This window comes from Mustela putorius, unplaced genomic scaffold (genome assembly GCF_011764305.1).
Source record: "Mustela putorius furo isolate JIRA1106 unplaced genomic scaffold, ASM1176430v1.1 tig00003850_pilon_pilon_pilon, whole genome shotgun sequence".
In the NCBI taxonomy this organism is placed as follows: domain Eukaryota; kingdom Metazoa; phylum Chordata; class Mammalia; order Carnivora; family Mustelidae; genus Mustela; species Mustela putorius.
The window spans coordinates 1,323,382-1,341,557 of NW_025422002.1; the positions used below are offsets into that span (position 1 = coordinate 1,323,382).

At 39.8% G+C, this 18,176-nt stretch overlaps 1 protein-coding gene and 1 long non-coding RNA gene across 14 annotated transcripts in view; one reads left to right on the forward strand and one right to left on the reverse strand.

Moving 5' to 3' along the window:
* The window catches only part of CHL1 (cell adhesion molecule L1 like), a 217,834-nt gene that overhangs the window by 173,430 nt on the left and 26,228 nt on the right, over nucleotides 1-18,176 (forward strand). For all 13 annotated transcript variants that reach the window (XM_004738384.3, XM_013053834.2, XM_004738382.3 and 10 more), the window contains 7 exons: nucleotides 3,164-3,304; nucleotides 3,858-3,969; nucleotides 5,904-6,070; nucleotides 8,534-8,699; nucleotides 11,614-11,738; nucleotides 17,038-17,139; nucleotides 17,370-17,567. In XM_004738384.3, the coding sequence (XP_004738441.1) occupies nucleotides 3,164-3,304; nucleotides 3,858-3,969; nucleotides 5,904-6,070; nucleotides 8,534-8,699; nucleotides 11,614-11,738; nucleotides 17,038-17,139; nucleotides 17,370-17,567 (1,011 nt within the window). The remainder of the gene's footprint in view (nucleotides 1-3,163; nucleotides 3,305-3,857; nucleotides 3,970-5,903; nucleotides 6,071-8,533; nucleotides 8,700-11,613; nucleotides 11,739-17,037; nucleotides 17,140-17,369; nucleotides 17,568-18,176) is intronic.
* LOC106005372 overlaps nucleotides 10,636-18,176 on the reverse strand; it is a 39,355-nt gene continuing 31,814 nt past the window's right edge. The window contains exon 3 of the long non-coding RNA XR_001178683.2: nucleotides 10,636-10,691. This is a non-coding gene — a long non-coding RNA (uncharacterized LOC106005372). The remainder of the gene's footprint in view (nucleotides 10,692-18,176) is intronic.

Here is an 18,176-nt window from a genome sequence, read left to right on the forward strand (position 1 = left end):
TTCCTGGATGGGGAGGTCAGGGCTGAAAATAAACTTACACAAGACAGCACAGCTGAATAATGGCAGGTATAGAACCAAAGCCACATCTTCACAGTCTGAGGTCAGTGTTCCTTCCACAGCTCTTGACCACAGCTCTCCTTGCTCCCCTGCAAATGGTTGTAACCATCTATAGGTTGGGATGCTTGGTGATGGTGGGCTAACTAAAGGATCTGAAATCTCTCTGAGCTTATAGGTCTAGCAATTCTGTATCCTTTATATGTAGTATTTCAAAATTCAACGAAACAGGTTACTTGTATTGGTAACAGTCCTAACCTTTTTAAAATACTTTGCATGCAGTATCTGTGAGCTTTCTTAGAAGCCCTGCAGAAGAGATTTTTTATTTTTATTTATTCTCCATTTTGCACGTGTGGCAACTAAGGTTTCAGGGAGGTCATGCTACTTGATTGAGGACACAACCCCAGTATATTTAGAGCTAGACATGGAACCCAGAAATGATTGTCAGAGCTGAAGTTTCTCCCACCATATTTATTGCATTCTCACCCACTGAGCTGACCACAGACAACTGATGACAGACAGCACTAGCGTGTTTTGCTTGATGTTGATGCAGAACTGGCTTTCTTGAATACCAGGAGCTCTTGTTATCCTTGGCCCGTATGCAGCAATGCTCTCTAGTTGCCATACCTCTCCTGAAAGGCAGCGTGGAGCCATGCTTATTAGCTGTGGGTCATCTCATATCTGAGGCTATAGTTTCATTTCTTCTTTTTGTAATGCTGTTGAATGAGGGTTTACCATGGGCCGATGACATAAGGAGTTTAAATATAACAATGGGGTGAGCTCTGAAAGTTGTAGATCTGGGTGTCCATGTGGGCATGCAGAATCAGGTCAGAGGTTCAGTCCTTTGCAGCCTTAAAGAACATCAAAGAACAACTCATCCTGTCCATTCTCAAGAAATAAACCCTGCAGGTTTGTACCAATTTTCTACTCTTGCTATACAAATGATCACTAATTTAGTGGCTTGAGACAGTAGACATGTATTATTTTACAATCTATAGATTAGGAGTTTAGCCAAACCTCCTTGGGCTGAACTCAGGGTGTCAGCCATGCTGTGTTCCCTTCTGAAGGGACTAGGAGAGAACCCCTTTCCTTGCCTTTTCTTGTTCCTAGAGATAGACCACAATCCTTGGCAAATGACTCTCCATCTCCAAAGTCAGCATCATTGCATATCTGACCATCCTATCCTAGCCCCGTGTCCCTTTATCTGGCCACAGCCAAGGAAGCTTCTCTGATTGTAAGGAGCCCTATAATTACATTGGGCTCACTTAGATAATCCAGGATGATACCTCCAATACAAGGTCCTTAATCATCTCTGCAAAGTCCCTTTTGCCACGGAAGGTATAATATTTTGTAGTGGTAGAAATTAGAACATGGGTATCTGTTGGGGGCTCTTACTCTGCCTACCACAAAGACCTTCTAGGAATAAAATGCCACCCAGCATAAATGGTTTTCCATCATTACAGGAAATATTTTCAGGCTGTCTCCTCTGTGCCTTAAAAGCAGGCACTGGGGAAACTGTATACAATGCACAGATAAGGTCCTGTCTATATGGAGTTCACAGTCAAGTGTAAAATTTTATTGATTTTTGACTACCAAATGTATACAAAAAATCTTCTATTTTAATAAGCAATACTCTATGTTTTCTATAAACCAAAACTTAGTATAGTCACTATTTTGTATAATAGAAACACAATAAGGGCTCCTGAGTGGCTCAGTCAGTTAAGTCTCTGCCTTCGGCTCAGGTCATGGTCCTGGAGTGCTGGGACAGAGCCCCACATTGGGCTCCCTGCTCAGTGGGGAGTCTGCTTCTCCCTCTGCCCTTTCCCCTTGCTCATGTTCTCTCTTTCAAATAAATAAATAAAATCTTAAAAAAAATACACACACACACACACACAAAATAGACACATAATAAGGAAAAAAATTAGGTTTCTTGATAATCTTGTAATGTCATTTATTTTTTTCAGGTTTAAAAAATTTTTATTTATATTTAGAAAGAAAGTTAGAGCAGGAAGGGGCAGAGGGAGGGAGAGACAATCTTAAGCAACAATCTTAAGAGACAATCTTAAGCTCAGCCCAGCGTGGTGATTGATCTCACGACTCTGAGATCATGACCCTAACCAAAATCAAGAGTTGGATGCTCAACTGATGGGCCAACGAGCTGCCCCTTGTAATGTTACTTAAATTAAAAATTTTAACATCTGTGCCCCTCAGTCATCATTCCTAGCTAATATTTCCTTTACACTGCTTGTTTGTAGTGTCATAACAAGGCCACAGAATTTGGCACATGTCATTCATTTCTCCAGAATCCAGTCCCTCCTTCTACAATGGCCGTGTTAGTGCTAATCTAGCAGGTTCTGAGCCATGTTCATGAGGACGCATATGCTGTTTCCAACAGAGTTCTTTGACCCTTAATAAATGTACTCGAAATATTAGATTTTCTAATTTCCCAAAGATATTTCCAGAATTGTACCTGGGTCAGGATTTATTGGTTGGATTTATTGCCAAAACATAGAAAATCTAGCCCCTGATCTCAAGAAGTATTTACCCTTACTGTGAGAAAACAAAATATATGAGCTGTGTATCCAAGTGGTTAAATGGCAAAGCAAGACAAGTGAAATGCATGATATAGGTCAGAAAATGACATGGGGAAGAACAATCATATAGAGGAACGGAAGTGTCAAATGGGGAACAAAGGAGCCAGTGTTGGTGGACTGGGGGGCTGGCTCCATGCTGATCATGTGATTTGTGTTGGCAGTATCAGGACCTAAATATATAAGAGTAAGTGAGGTTTAGTTATAGTGGGACTTGAGTGCTGAACAGAAAATCTGAAATTTTATTTATGGGTTTGGATAGGGAGAGGCAGTGAGCTAGAGATCAACAGATATTTTAGCAATAAATATTAATCTGAAGGAAGATTGAAATTAGAGAAGAGTCTAGAAAGAAAAGCCCATGGTTGATGCAAAGAAATTCTACAAATTGGCTTCAGTGAACTATTATTCACCCTAAACTGGTCTTAAAATATAAATACTGTGTGACACATTTAATAAATGGCATATAAATATTTTATGTCCTATTTTTTATCAAACTGACATTCTTTAATCTCTTGCAGAAAATCCATTTGCTGGTGATGTTGTCTCCCCCAGGGAAATCAGTTTTACCAACCTGCAACCGAATCACACTGCTGTGTACCAGTGTGAAGCCTCAAATGTCCACGGCACTATCCTTGCCAACGCCAATATCGATGTTGTAGGTAAGCGGACTGTTTACCTGCTGTTTCCTAAGGGAAGATGTTCAAGGTCATGCACACCAGTATGCTGAATTCGGGACACATAAAACTTGGGAGGAATATCATCAAAGTACCTTTCACCTTACATTTGGGCATTGGCCTCCATACTAAAATTATACTTTCTTTTTTCTTTATATTTTTGAGAGAGAGTGTGTGTTTGTGTGAGCGCGTGTGAGCACACGAGTGGGGTGAGGGAACAGAGGGACAGAGAGAATCTTAAACAGCCTACCCACTCGGCACAGAGCCTGATGCAGGACTCGATCTCATGACCCTGAGATCATGACTTGAGCCAAAATCAAGAGTCAGACTCTTAACTGACTGAGCCACCCAGGCGCCTCTAAAACTATACTTTCAAAAATGGACTGAATTTGGATATTTTTCTAATTCAGGAATATATACTTCAGTATTCAGCTGTCTTCCCTTTCTGTTAATATGACTAGGATACAGAAAAACCTAAGGTGTGCACATTATTTTTTACATGAACGTTGACAACCGCATTTATGTCATTTTCAAATAGATGTCCGTCCACTGATACAAACCGAAGATGGAGAGAACTATGCAACGGTGGTTGGGTACAGCGCTTTCTTACACTGCGAGTTCTTTGCTTCACCTGAGGCAACGGTGTCCTGGTAAGCTGGTACAAGGTTTTCTTGAGAGAATGTCAGTGGTGGATTTCACCTTGTGTCTTCATCCATCATTTGACAGGCCGCTGTTACATGTGGCCAGTGCCTCTGAGAAATAAGGGAGCAAACTTAATTACCTCCCTCTCCCGAAACTGTTGACTAGATGTGTAGGATTTTTCTCTCCTGGGGAGATTAGGAAGAGCCATTTCTGCTTACAAAGGAAAGCAAAGAATCGAAGTGATGACCAAGACGATTTTACAGATAGATTTGGTTTTTCATTATGGGTTTATCGAATGTCATCTATCACAGCTGACCCTTGGACATTGTGGAGGTTGGGGCTGATCCCCCTTGCAACTGAAAACTTTTCTCTCCCCCAAAACTTAACTACTAATAGCCTACACTTGACCAGAAGCCTCACCCAGAACATAATTGATCAACACACATTTCATATGTTATATGCATCACATACTATATTGTTATAATAATAGCTCTTTTTCTTAAATGTTTTTCTATATTTCTAGGCCTACACAGTTTGTGAGTTCTTTCAGGTGGTTGTGTATTTCCAAAAATTTCTCCAATATATTTAATTGAAAATAATTCATATACAGGTGGACCCACAGAGTTCACACCTGTGCTGTTCAGACTTAACCGTACTTTTTTGTTGTCGTTTTGATCTTTTCCAAATAATTATCTAAGCATGTATTCGACTCCAACACATATGCTTAAAACTTTTCCAACACGTTTTTTGAATTTTATTTCAATATATCGATTGGTGTAATAAGTCCAGATACCTCTTGTGGATCTGCCATATTTCTTACTTCACCAGAGAAGCTTGGAAGCACTGTTCCTAAATAAGCCTGCCATGGCTCTGCAGGGCTGAGATTAGAGCGAGGAAGGAGAGGCAAGTACAGGTCAGATCCCGTCTTTATTTAAAGATTGGATATTTTGCTCATCGTGGATTTTTTAAATGCTCTTATTTTTAAAAAATATTCCATCCAAATATTATTTATCTTGGGACACCTGGGTGGCTCAGTTGGTTAAGTGGTTGCCTTCGGCTCAGGTCATGGTCCCAGGGCCCTGGGATTGAGTCTATATCAGCGGAGAGCCTGCCACTTCCCCTGCTTGTGCACTCTCTCTATGACAAATAAATAAAATATTCAAAAAATAAATAAATAAAATAAAATAAAACATTATTTTATCTTGAGTTCTGAGACCTTTTTTTGGCAATCCTTACATTTTGCCTCTGAGGCAAGTGCCTCACCAGCCTTACCATAGTCCCGAGCTCTGGAAAGTCAGTCCTACGTGAATGGCCTCCAGAGTTTACCCGCTGATTTTTTTTTTTTTTCTTGGTTCCAGCAGAGCCTCTTATTGTGCAGTGTACTGGGTAAATCAAGATTTGGCAGCAAATGCTCAGAAAATGGATGAATGTAGGAGAAAATGACTCTGGGTTGATAAGGGCAAATGTAATCCATGTCCACAGGACAGGAACTACTTCCTGGCCTGTAATATCTCTGAATGACCAATGTCCCCCCAGGACGGCAGGAGGTTCAGAAGGTTCATTATCTCTTTCAATTACTAGCTTTCCCATTTAGTACCCTGAAGCGATCATTAACTAAAGAGTTCACCGTCAGTATACCAGAAAATATTTATTAAGCTGTGAGGACAGATGCAAAAACGGTCCTTAAAGCTACAAGAAATACAGCAGAAACATAGAGTATGGACTGAATTTCCTCTAGCCACAGTCTGTCTGGGCAGATCAGATATACACCTTGGCTAGGACCCATTCTGGGAAAAAGATAAAACCCCAGTGGAACATTTTGTAAGGTCTCCAGAGCTCCTGAAGAAAGGGTAAGCTTGAATGACATCAGCAACCCGTTTCAGAAAGAGTCTACGGTTCTGTCACGTCTCAAACTGATTTATGCCCCTTTCTGTGTTCATAGGCAGAAGGTGGAGGAGGCGAAACCTCTTGAAGGTAGACGGTACCATGTCCATGAGAATGGCACATTGCAGATCAACAACACCACAGAAGATGATGCTGGCTCATACTCTTGTTGGGTTGAAAATGCTAAAGGAAAAACTGCAGTCACGGCCAACTTGGATATTAGAAGTATTTTTATTTTGGTTTTACTTTGCATGAATTCTCACATGGGTTCAGCTTGTCTTCCTTTTCCCAGATGAAACTATATGATTTATTGAGTGCCTGTTAAAGTTTTTAGACTGTATTTCAAAACTCCCAGATTGTGTTTCATTGATAAGACCGTCACAAAAATGATAGGATATGCTGATGATGTGTTCATGGCTTCTTACAATTTTAAGAGGGACTTAGGTATTTGGGGCATGACTGGCAACAATTTAAAATGCACTATTTGAGGATGTTTCTCTGACTATATTTTGTTTCAGTAACCCACTCAACATAATGTCATCAGCAATCAACTCTTGGAGCGAAAAATCTCACAAACCCATAAAAGTTCAACTTAATAAAGACCAGGGTGTGATAGGATGGAAGATTTTTTTGTTTTCTTCGTGCATCATAAACAGCTTTGCATTTTTTTCTCTCTTCAGAACAAAGTTCTGGGTTTCACTAGTATTTTGCTTTTAAAATTGCTCCAAAAATCCTTTTCAGGAAAACATAGTAGAGAGACCCCGCAGTGATTGTAGGGAGAATCTATATTCTCTGTGACATGTCATTTTCATAGCCGGCTCCTGCTGCTGCTAGATGACAAGTGTATTTGTTGAGTCATCATTTTCATGGGTATCCTGATATTCTTCTCTCTCTCCACACACATGCCCTCTGTTCCTTGTTTTTCTTCTTATATTCTTCTACAGTATTTGTTTCTTTTTGTACCCTAAGTTATCCAACATGCTAGCCCCATGAACTATATTTTTAAAGCACAGATACTCTCTTCAGATGTCTGCCTAACTCTCATGTCTGCCCACATGTTTATATATCAACGACAATTTTCAAAATGTCCTTGTGAAGTCCGTGAAGATGATTCTTTTTTAGACTTTATAAAACCAACCTATATAAAAGTTTAGCGACTCAGTCAGACTCAGAGTCAAAGAGAGAGAAGCCAGGAATCCAAATGAACCTTAACATTCCCATCGCCCTATGCAGCGCTTGGCCCAGAGTGGACCTCAGAACTGTAATTGACAAAGAGATGGACAGGGTCATGAATGTTTCATCTGCTCTAAACACCCACTTTATATGTAAGGCATATATAGGAATCTTATCTGTGAATGATTAAAACACAATTTTTGCATATAAAAAAATTTCTGGAGTAGAGTTGAGTAAGAGGCTACATCTTACAGTGTTTTGAAATCAAGAACTTTGGTCACCGTCAAACTTAGTTTCAGATTCTAGCTTCAACCCCTTACCAGTTGGGAAACTTCAGTGTTGCTTAATTTCATTTTAGCCTTATGTTCTCTGGAAGGTGAAAATAGTAGTGTTTGTAGAGGTCCTGGTCAATTGGATAGGTGGTTTATTAAATGGTATCAGTTATTATTAATAAGTGAATTTCTGACTTTAAATTTAGAAATAGGAGTAGATGTTTAATAAGTCACTTAAAATTAATTCAGTTAAATAATTTCTTCAAGTTTCATGCTTGGGATACCGAATAATCAATTTTTTAAATTTTCTCAGTTTCAATTTTCAGTCAGTGCATGCAGTAACATGTAGATAGAGAATATTAAACATATTGTGAAATTGGAGGTCAGCTCATGAGAGACTTGATCTCTGAGAGGGTTACCAAGGGTTACAGCAGGGTAAAGTATATCTCCCCTTAATGCAGCCTCTAGGAGTAGGTATCCTATATTTTGAAACAGTCATAATGAGGAAATGTTTTTTAAGACAGCCAAATGTGATTCTTTTTAATTTATTTGATTTGAAATTGAATTTAGTTTATTTAACATATTTGAATGTGAAGTTAGATTTTCGAGCTACATATTGTGGATACCACCAATTTACTTTTAAAATATCACTCTCTGTACCTCATTCAACAAGAATTTCAACAAATATGTGTTGAGTACTTGCTACATACAGGGTCCCTTCTGGGCTGTGTGGATACTTCATGTAACAATACAGACACCGCCTCTTCTTCACCGGGCTTATGTTCTAATTTCCCACCTTCAGGTTGATAGATCACCTACACATGGGCTTTCCTATTTAAACTCCAGTATCTGAATTATTAAGAAACACATTAATAGAAGATCAATTAATTTCCTTTTTTTCCCTTATGGTGGTGTGATCCCATGACCAGAAACAATAGAGAGAGAAATTATTATTTTTCAACCTCTAGAGATATTTGTTTGCTCCCACTCTTCTTACACAAGGAGTAAGTAAGGGGAATTTCCAAGATATTAATTAGTACTTTCACCCTAATTTCTCAGAGGTTTAGGCCTGACGGAAAGAAAACAGAAATATGATGTCAGGAAATCACAGCGTGGCAAACACTGTGTCTTCGAAGACATGACTATTCTGTTGATGATTGGGGTTGATTAAATTGCAGGCACTTGATTGCAAAGGAAGCAGGGATGTATGCATCTCACTAGTCTCTTTGTTTGGTAAAAACAGATGCTACAAAACTTCAAGTTACTCCTAAGAACCCTCGTGTCCCCAGATTGCATGCACTTGAATTATATTGTGAGAGCTCGTGTGACCCACATTTGAAGCAGAGTTTGAAGCTGTCCTGGAGTAAGAATGGAGAAGCCTTTGAAATTAATGCCACAGAGGATGGCAGGTAGGGAAGGGGTTATGCTCTGTCGTCATATGGGCTTGGGATTAATTCTGAGCGCTTGAAAAAAAATCGTTGTGAAAGTGTTCACACGGAATTAAAATACCAAAAGTGATGAATACATTTCAGTCTTCACAGCAGGATTTAAAAGGTAATGCAGTGCACAGTTTCACTTTTCTCCCACATGGTTAACTGCTTCTTTTGCTGCTGACTTTTTATGGAATGTGTACCCTCCTGTTAACGCAGGAAACAGAGCCCACTCCGGGAGTGTGAGGGGTATCTGGGTATCTGGAGGGGACCCTGCCCATCACCTGTTTCCATCCCAAACTCAGTCTACCTCACGAATAGGCAGAACCCGAGTCATACCTCCATTCCTTCCAGTTAGGAAGTACTGACAAACACACTTTTAAGCCTCCTAATCTCCATATAGAGAATACAGAAAAATATAGAGAGAGGAGGAAGTGTGAAAAGATGCTGACTAGCATTAGACAATATTAAGTATGTCAGAGAAAGAGAAAAGACTATTTACTGATTGCCTGTGCTGTCTTTTGAAAGCATACAGAGGGTAGCTCTCCGGTGTTTTGCGTCGTGACGGAGTAGGGGTTAGAAATAGACCGTCCTGGGGCACCTGGGTGGCTCAGTGGGTTAAAGCCTCTGCTTTCTGCTCAGGTCATAATCCCAGGGTCCTGGGAGCCCCGCATCGGCCTCTCTGCTCCTCGGGGAGCCTGCTTCCTCCTCTCTCTCTCTGCCTGCCTCTCTGCCTACTTGTGATCTCTGTCTGTCAAATAAATAAATAAAATCTTAAAAAAAGAAAGAAAGAAAAGAAATAGACCGTCCTTAGCCAGATCTCACCTGCGGTTTTATGTTGTTACTCATCATTCTGAAAAAGTAAATCTGAAGATCGGAGATGCATGCCTTTGGCGAGACTGTGACAGGATGGTAAATAAGAGCATGGCCTTGAGTCCAGTTGCCCGGATTTAAATCTCAGCTTAGTTACTTCTTGTGTCTCTGACTTTAGACCAGCCACATAGCTTCTTTATGCCTTAATGTTACATTCTTCAGATACCTTCATAAGGTTAATACTCATAAGGTTATTATGAGTATTAACATACCAAGCACTTAGAAAACACTAAGTGCTCAGTCCAGTTTAGCTCTCATGATTTGTACTAATGTATGCAGACATGTGACAGTTTATCTCATGTCTTGTACCTGCTTGGCCCCTATTGTGTGTGTGTTTGCGCGCGCGCACGCGCATGTGTTTGCACCACCTCTGTGCAGTGGCTTTGGTCTCGGCTGGCTACTTAATTGATTCCATCTCATCCTTCCTGTATACTTAAGAGTTTGTGGAAAGGAGCGTAGGTATTAACAACTAGTTGTCAATGAGACAAGAGGAGATTAATTACTGACCTAAAAGACTACACATTGCAACAGTGATCTTCACCCTTAGGTTAGGTCTTGGTCGATCTATCTACTGCTGGGATCTCTCCATGCTCTCCCTCTTTTGTCACAACTGCCTAGTTGCCTGGGGTCTTGCATATGATCTCGAGCCTACAGCCAAAAAGAAGAGAGTCAGAGACTGGTGCCTAGTAAGTGATATGACCTGCATATTTAGGCCCTGATCCCAGAAACTCCAAACATCCTGTGTGTGGCCCAGTTGAATAGTTTCTGTAGGATACTAGGGCTGACACTCAAATGAACCTCTGGCTATCTCCGGGAACGAAGCAAGTGACAGATATTCCGCCGGTTTTCCCTAGGGTAGGGTGAGGAACAGTAACCTTAGCTAGAATGTCTTAGAAGAGGTCTCTGGAATAGGGAAGGCTGGGAGTAACTCTTGCTGCTGGGGTTGACTGGGGGCCGAGCAGGCGTGGAATTATAACAGGGAGCTGAGATCACAGGTATCTGCTGAATTTCCAGGGAACGATTAGTAAGCTCCTGTCTCTCACCTTCTGCTAGGACACCCTCTTATCGGTAGGTAGGCTGGGGGCCAGAGGCTTTTACCTGGGAAGAGATAAAGTGAGTTTTACATCATAAATGTCAATTATAAAAAGAAAGAAAGAAAGAAATGTCAATTATATAAGAGCATCTTTCCCTTTCTGCAAGGACATTATTTCAACTACATAGCAAACTCTTGTTAATGTATTTCGAGTTAGTGGAACTTAATTTTCCTAAAAGTGCTTAAATAGTTGACAATATACTGGTATAGGGTAAAAGGTTATAATTTATAGTAATGAAATTTTCCTGTGCGAAACTGGATCAGAAATTGGCAAAATAGAGCAAAAGATAAAAAGCTAGTGGCCAATGATTTGCAAAAAAGAGGTATTAGTCTGCCCTCTACTGTTCAAATACATCACCGTGCAGTTGTTACAAGATTTCCCAGATGGGCGTTCCGCCTGTGAAGTAGAGGGATGAAGAAAAAGGACCCTTGTCAAAAAATACAGATTACCAGACTCCAGGTCTGGCTCTGTAGATCTGGGGTGTGATTCAGGAATGTGCCTTTGTAAGAAGGACTCCGGTTGGTCCTATGTAGGTGATTCCCTTACTTAACAAATCTTAAGAATGATGCAAATGTATCTTAACTATTACAACATAGTTCAGTCTTGAGAAACACCAGGCAACACAGTTCTGTCACTAACCCATGCATCACAGATGGTTGGACTGGTAATTAAAACAAAACAAAACCAACTGATAGCTTCCATGGCTGTGTAGACAGTTGTGTATGTTCAAGTAACATTTCATCTTCAGTTTCAATCTAACACTCTCTAATAAAATTTGCATTATGTGAAGCTGTATTTTGTTTTGTTTTTTCAACTCTTCCTTGATTTTTACCCATGGGGAATATATATTTTTGAATATATGTTTCTGTTGCTTTCACCCTCATTATGTACTCATTTTTTTTTTTTTTTTTTTTTTTTACTGGCAGGATAATTATCGATGGAGCTAATCTGACTATATCTAATGTCACCTCAGAGGACCAAGGTATTTACTCCTGTTCAGCTCACACTGCTTTGGATAGTGTCACTGATGTAACTCAAGTAACTGTCCTCGGTAAGTGCACTAATGAGGAATCTCTTTATTTCTTCCCCACCACTGATTAAATTCTGTTGTTCTTAGGCCATTCAAGCCACAATTATTTGAGTCCCTGCATATATACCATTCTTTTGAATGTTTCATTTAAATAGTCATTCCACTTTCAAATGCTTTCTCCTCTTCTGGCTTTAAAGAAATTAATTAATGCTTAATTTCTTTTCACTGCATGGGTAATGTTGCCAAAAGCTGTGGGAGGCAGGCAATGTTATCAGCAGAGAGAAAACTGAAGCATGCTTGAGTTGTCAGGGTGCCTGAGCTGCCCTTTCCTAGCTTACAAAGAAATATAGCTGAGGAATGGAGGTACAGTAGGCTTGGTGGCGGGGATCAGGCTGGGTGTCCCGTGGTGGTGGTGGTGGCTCAGTGGTCATGCTCTAAACCAGAGAGATGGACTAAGTTCTCAGCATTCCAGGAAGGGAGCTGAGGAATTTCAAGAGCTCTGCAAAGGAATGACTTTGATATATATTTTTTAATGATAATATTAATTAGAAAATAATGTGCATACTCCACTAGTGTAGTCGACACAATTAGCCCTGTGATCACCCACGTTTAAAGCTCTTAGGCCAGCCTGGAGCATCTCTTAGACCACCATGAGCTCTTGGAACCATCTTCTAGACCATCTCTGCTCCAGTTTCCTTGACAGATTCGCTCTCCACAAGCTATCTGATACGGAAATCTGACCGATGCGGACACCACCAGCAAACCACTCACCTTCAAATTTCCATTTGGGTCTGCCTGTTTGGGGAGCCTGGCAAGAGGGGAGGGTGGGTGTGTGTGTTTCCATATTCCCTCCCTGCAAGCTGTGTCTGACTTCTCCCAGGGAGGCTCCCTTCACAAAATCCTCTATGATAAGATTCTATTAACTGCTCCCTCCCTCTGAACCCCAGATATTCTGCCAGTGATCTTTTGAAAGAATTAAAACAACAACAACCACAACACAAAGAACATTTGATACTATCCAAATTGTGTGAACTTTTAAATGTCTGCTGGGACCCTGACTAATACAGACATTTGACATTTTTTTAATAGTTTTCTCTTAATAATTTTGTTTCCATGGGCACTCCTGACTTAGTCTTCCTTTTAGTTTTCTGATACTCCTTAAAAGTGTTTGATTTTGCCTAAACTCCTTTATTAGATGTGTCGATTAATCGTTATTATCAACAGGCATTTGTATCTGTAGCTCTCTGATTGCTGGGATCCACAGGTAGGTTGCTAACAGAGGTACACGTTGAGAGGAAATAATTCAGTTTTTTTGGCAATAGGATGTGAAAAATGAGTAAACGGGCTGGAGCTCTTCAAGTGAAGCAGATAGTCACCAGACTGGGTTCTACACACACACACACACACACACACACACACACACACACGTAGTAGAGGGTATGAACTTGGTTCAGTAAATTGTACCTTTAGGTGAGGTATGGGCCATAGGAATTCAGCTGTTTCAGGGGACTACAAGTAGAGAGGTTTGACCCTCTAGGAATTATTTCACTAGTAAGTCATCAGATAAAAGAGTGGAGCTCCAGGTAAACTGGAGTTTATTCCAGGCACCACAGTGTAGGGGCCAGTCTCAGGATCTATAGACTTTTTCCCTCAGTATTTTGAGCCCTGCAGCCATCAAAGGGATTGGGCGCCCTACTGCTTGGTTCATTCTGTCAAATGGCCTTGTACAATTTAATATTTCATTCTTGTGATTAGGCTACCATCTTCTAGAACCATTAAATTTTGATGATTTTAAAGAAATGGTTGCTATGATTATATGTAATATTTACTAATGAAGTTTTTTGTTTTTTTTTTTTTTTTACGAATGTTTTAAGAATAAAAGTAAACTAATTTAAAAAATAGTCCATGACACAGATTTCATTTTCATAACTACTTCTTGGAGTTTAACTTCTAATTTTTTAGGCCAATTCCTGGTCTTAGGAAGCATAGCTCATTAATAGACAATAACAAAGAGATCCCTGTGTAATTTCTTTATAAACCTCTTTTCCTGAGAAAACAATTTTTGCACATACATGTTTGATCCATTTCACTTGCTTTGAGAATATTAAGTGCAGGGGTGCCTGGGTGGCTCAGTGGGTTAAGCCTCTGCCTTCGGCTCAGGTCATGATCCCAGGGTCCTGGGATCGAGTCCAGCATCGGGCTCTCTGCTCAGCAGGGAATCTGCTTCCTCCTCTCTCTCTGCCTGCCTCTCTGCCTACTTGTGATCTCTGTCTGTCAAATAAATAAATAAAATCTTTTTAAAAAATGCTTAATAAAAAAAAAGTATGAAGTGCAGCCTGTAGTTCCATAAGATTCTTGGAAGAAGCACATTCTAATGTCAGATGCTACATAAAGTTGTATTGGTTCCTTAAGTTAACTTTAAAGATGAGTGTGCTCTTAATCAGTGCTGAAGACAAATGTAAATTCTCTGAGTGCACAGATCTGAGAACTGTTGAGGAAATAATTTCTTATTTAAGGCCCTAAAGTTTATGTGCACTCAGTGTCCACATTTTAAAAATAAAATAGAGTCTTTTGAATTGGAAACAGTGTGTCTTTTACCACTGTAAATTTCTAGCAGTGAGCAGGTACTCAGCATGGGCAATAGATGTTGCTTCCCCTTCAGACAATAAAGAGCCCATGGGAAGGCCCTATGAGATGTTACTTAGTTGTCTCCTCTGAGAAAAGATAAATGTCCCTGAATACAAAAGAGCACTGAAACCAAATTTGGGAAGTAAAGACCATTAGGGATAAGTTTTCTTTGTTTCGTTTATAGTTGCTTTTATTTTATTTAACGTTTTAGATTTGATTTATTTATTTGACAGAGAAATAGAAGGAGAGAGGGAGAGAGAGAGAGCAGGAGCAGGGAGGAGGGGCAGAGGCAGGGGGAGAAAGAGGCTCCCCTGCTGAGCCAGACCACCACCATGGGACTCCATCCCAGGACTCTGGGATCATGACCCAAGCTGAAGGCAGATGCTTAACCGACTGAGCCACCTAGGCACCCAGTTGTTTTTCTTTTAATAAAAATTTCCATGGACTTTAACACTCTTAAAGTCATTACCTACATAGTATCCAAAATATATAAAGAACTTATAAAACTCAACACCCCAAAACTGAATAATCCAATTAAAAAATGGGCAGAAGACACACCTATACATTTTTCCAAAGAAGACATAGAGATGGCCAATCAGCATATGAAAGGATGCTCATTGCCAGGGAAATGCAAATCAAAACTACAATGAGATATCATCTCACACCTGTCAGGATGGCTGAAACCAACAACACAAGACCCAGCAGGTGTTGGCTAGGATGTGGAGAAAAGGGAACTCTCTTGATCTATTAGTGGGAATCCAAACTGCTATAGCCACTGTGGAAAACAATATGGAGAGTCCTCAAAAAGCTAAAAATAGAGCTATCCTACAATCCAGCAATCACACTAGTAGGTATTTACCCATAGAATACAAAAATACTAAAGTAAAGTGATACATGCACCTCAACGTGTGTTTATAGCAGCATTATCTACAATAGCCAAGTCATAGAAACAGCCCGTGTCCGTCAACTGATTAATGGATAAAGAGGAAATAGTGTGTGTGTGTGTATATAATGGAATATTACTCAGCCATAAAAAGGAATGAAAATCTTGCCATTTGCAACAACATGGGTGGGCTAGAGAGTATTATGCTGAGCAAATTAAGTCAGAGAAAGACATACCATATGGTCTCACTCATATGTGGAATTTAAGAAACAAAACAAATGACGAAAGGAGAAGAAAGAGAGAGAAGGCAAAGTAAGAGACCAAGAAACAGACTTTTAACTATAGAGAACAAACTGATGGTTACCAGAAGGGAGGTGGGTGGGGGTGAGGGGTCAATTAGGCGAAGGGGATTAAAGAATGTATTTGTTATGATGTATACAAATGCTGAATCACTATTTTGTACACTTGAAACTAATATAACACTCTAACTGCAATTTAAATAAAAACTTTAAAAAGTCATCACCTACTCAATTTTCTAGTTTCCGACACATTTATCTGTGCCAGATTTTTCCCTTCCAATGTAAACTGCCTTCCTACTCTTTCAAAACTCTAGCCAAGAAAGTATAAAAATTGCTATAATGTACTGAGAATTCATTGTTGGAAATTACAATAAAAATCCAGAGCAAGCAGAAAAGAAGGCCTGAGTTCATGTTCTTTATCTTATTTTCCTATAGTCATAGGACCTAATTTTATTGCTCTAATATGGTACTTACATGCATGATTGAAGTGATAATGTACTTTTCACTTATTCATTTAGTCACAAAACACTTATATCCCAAGCACTGTTGGTGATGCAAATATTAATAAAATGGAGTTCCTACTCTAGAAGATCTGTCATATAGAGGAAATGAACCAGGCATATAAATAAGCATATGAGCTGAAAGACACTGATCCACTTGAGATAGACCATGTTTCTCAAGATTATACATAATTATAACCCAGGGCAGTTGTTTAGAAATGCAGGTTCCTGGGCCCAGTTTTTTCCATATGCCAGAGAGATAGGGCCCAGAAATAGATCCTCATTTATTTTTAAAGATTTATTTATTTGTTTTTGAGAGAGAGAGAGAGAGCGCGCGCGAGCGAACAAGCAGGGCATGGGGGGCAGAAGAAGAGGGAGAGAGAAACTCAAGTGGACTCCATGCTGAGCACGGAGCCCAAGCTCAGTCTCACGACCCTGAGATGGCTACCTGAGCTGAAACCAGGAGTCGGTTGTGCAACCAACTGTGCCAGCCAGGTGCTCCAAATCTTCATTGTTAGTAACTACTCCTAAAAGAATTTTGATACTCATGGTCAAAGATGCCCTTTGAGAATGGGAATCAGCGTAGAGGGAGAGAGTACTTAGAGTAGGTTACAGATGTGCAGGAAGCTGCATTTGACATATGGGGCTAAAGAAGGGTTGGGGCGCCTCGGTGGCTCAGTGGGTTGGGTGTCTGTCATTGGCACGGGTCATGATCCCATAATCCTGGGATCAATCCTCAGGTCAGGCTCCTTGCTTAGTGGGGAGCCTGCTTCTCTCTTTCTCTCTCTCTGCCTCTCCCCCAGCTTGTGTTCTCTCTCCCACTCTCTTTAGTAAATAAATAAAATCTTAAAAGGAGGAAAAAAAGAAAGTATCCAGAAGGGCTGCTGAGATTTGATTGGGTGCAGAGACCCGGGCCCAAAAAGTGGGGCGGCAGTGTGCCTCAGTGAGGAAATTGAGTAGACAAAGGCATTGTCTGCATTCTCCTTACTTTTATTTTTATTATTAATTAGATGTTCCGGATCCACCAGAAAACCTGCAGTTGTCTGAAAGACAGAACAGGAGTGTTCGGCTGACATGGGAAGCTGGAGATGACCACAATAGCCATATTATCGGTAGGGAGGACGTGCAATAACTACGCTCCTTACACTCCTGAGTCAAAATTAATGTTAAAGCCATTTTTTCCTTTTTTTTTTTTTTTTTTTTTTTTTTACCACAGTTGCTAGATTATCCTTCTTAAAACATTCTTTAAAACTTTTTACACTGTGTGTAAATGTTAGTATGACTTAAACACACTAAATCCATTCTAATGTGTTTTTTTTTTCCCTTGTGCTTCTACTGCCAGAGTATATTGTTGAATTTGAAGGAAACAAAGAAGAACCTGGACGATGGGAGGAATTGGCTAGAGTCCAAGGCAAAGAAACAACGGTCATGCTATCTTTAGCCCCATATGTCAGATACCAGTTCAGGGTCATAGCTGTGAATGAAGTAGGGAGAAGCCAGCCTAGCCTGCCATCAGACCATCATGAAACCCCTCCAGCAGGTGTGTGGCTTCTCATGTGAGGTTTCTGAGAACGTATTTTAGTTTTGCTCCATCTTTCAAGATCTTTTTAAAATATTTTGATAGTATGGGTGTAGAGTTTCAGATTTCTCCTACTGGAGAGCTTGAAAAGTTCTGTGAACTGATAGCACACAAATATTCAAAGTATATCAGATTGATAAGTAGTATATAAATGTTTGATAGAGAGCAGGACATTACAGGGAGGTATATGGGCAAACATTTCTCTGAGTTACTTGTGATAGCTAAGTATCATGTTAAAATCATATCAAGTATGTTATAGTATGTTATAAACTGAGGTTCAATATATAGAAAGGTGGCTTTCTCCCTTTATTTTTCTTTTCAACTTTTTGAGATAAGACATTTTATTCATTATAGGCCTTGTTAACACTTTAAAATATTTAATATTAATTTTATACATATAGTGTATTTATTGTCTCTCAATATCTAAACAGATATCTGATATCTATCTGAATTTCCAGGATATTTTTTTTAATCTTAAGAATGATTAATACTAAAATTTGTGTTACTTTACTGTCATTGGTCAACAGTATGATCATAACATGGTATTATTGTTTTTTTTTACCCCCTTGG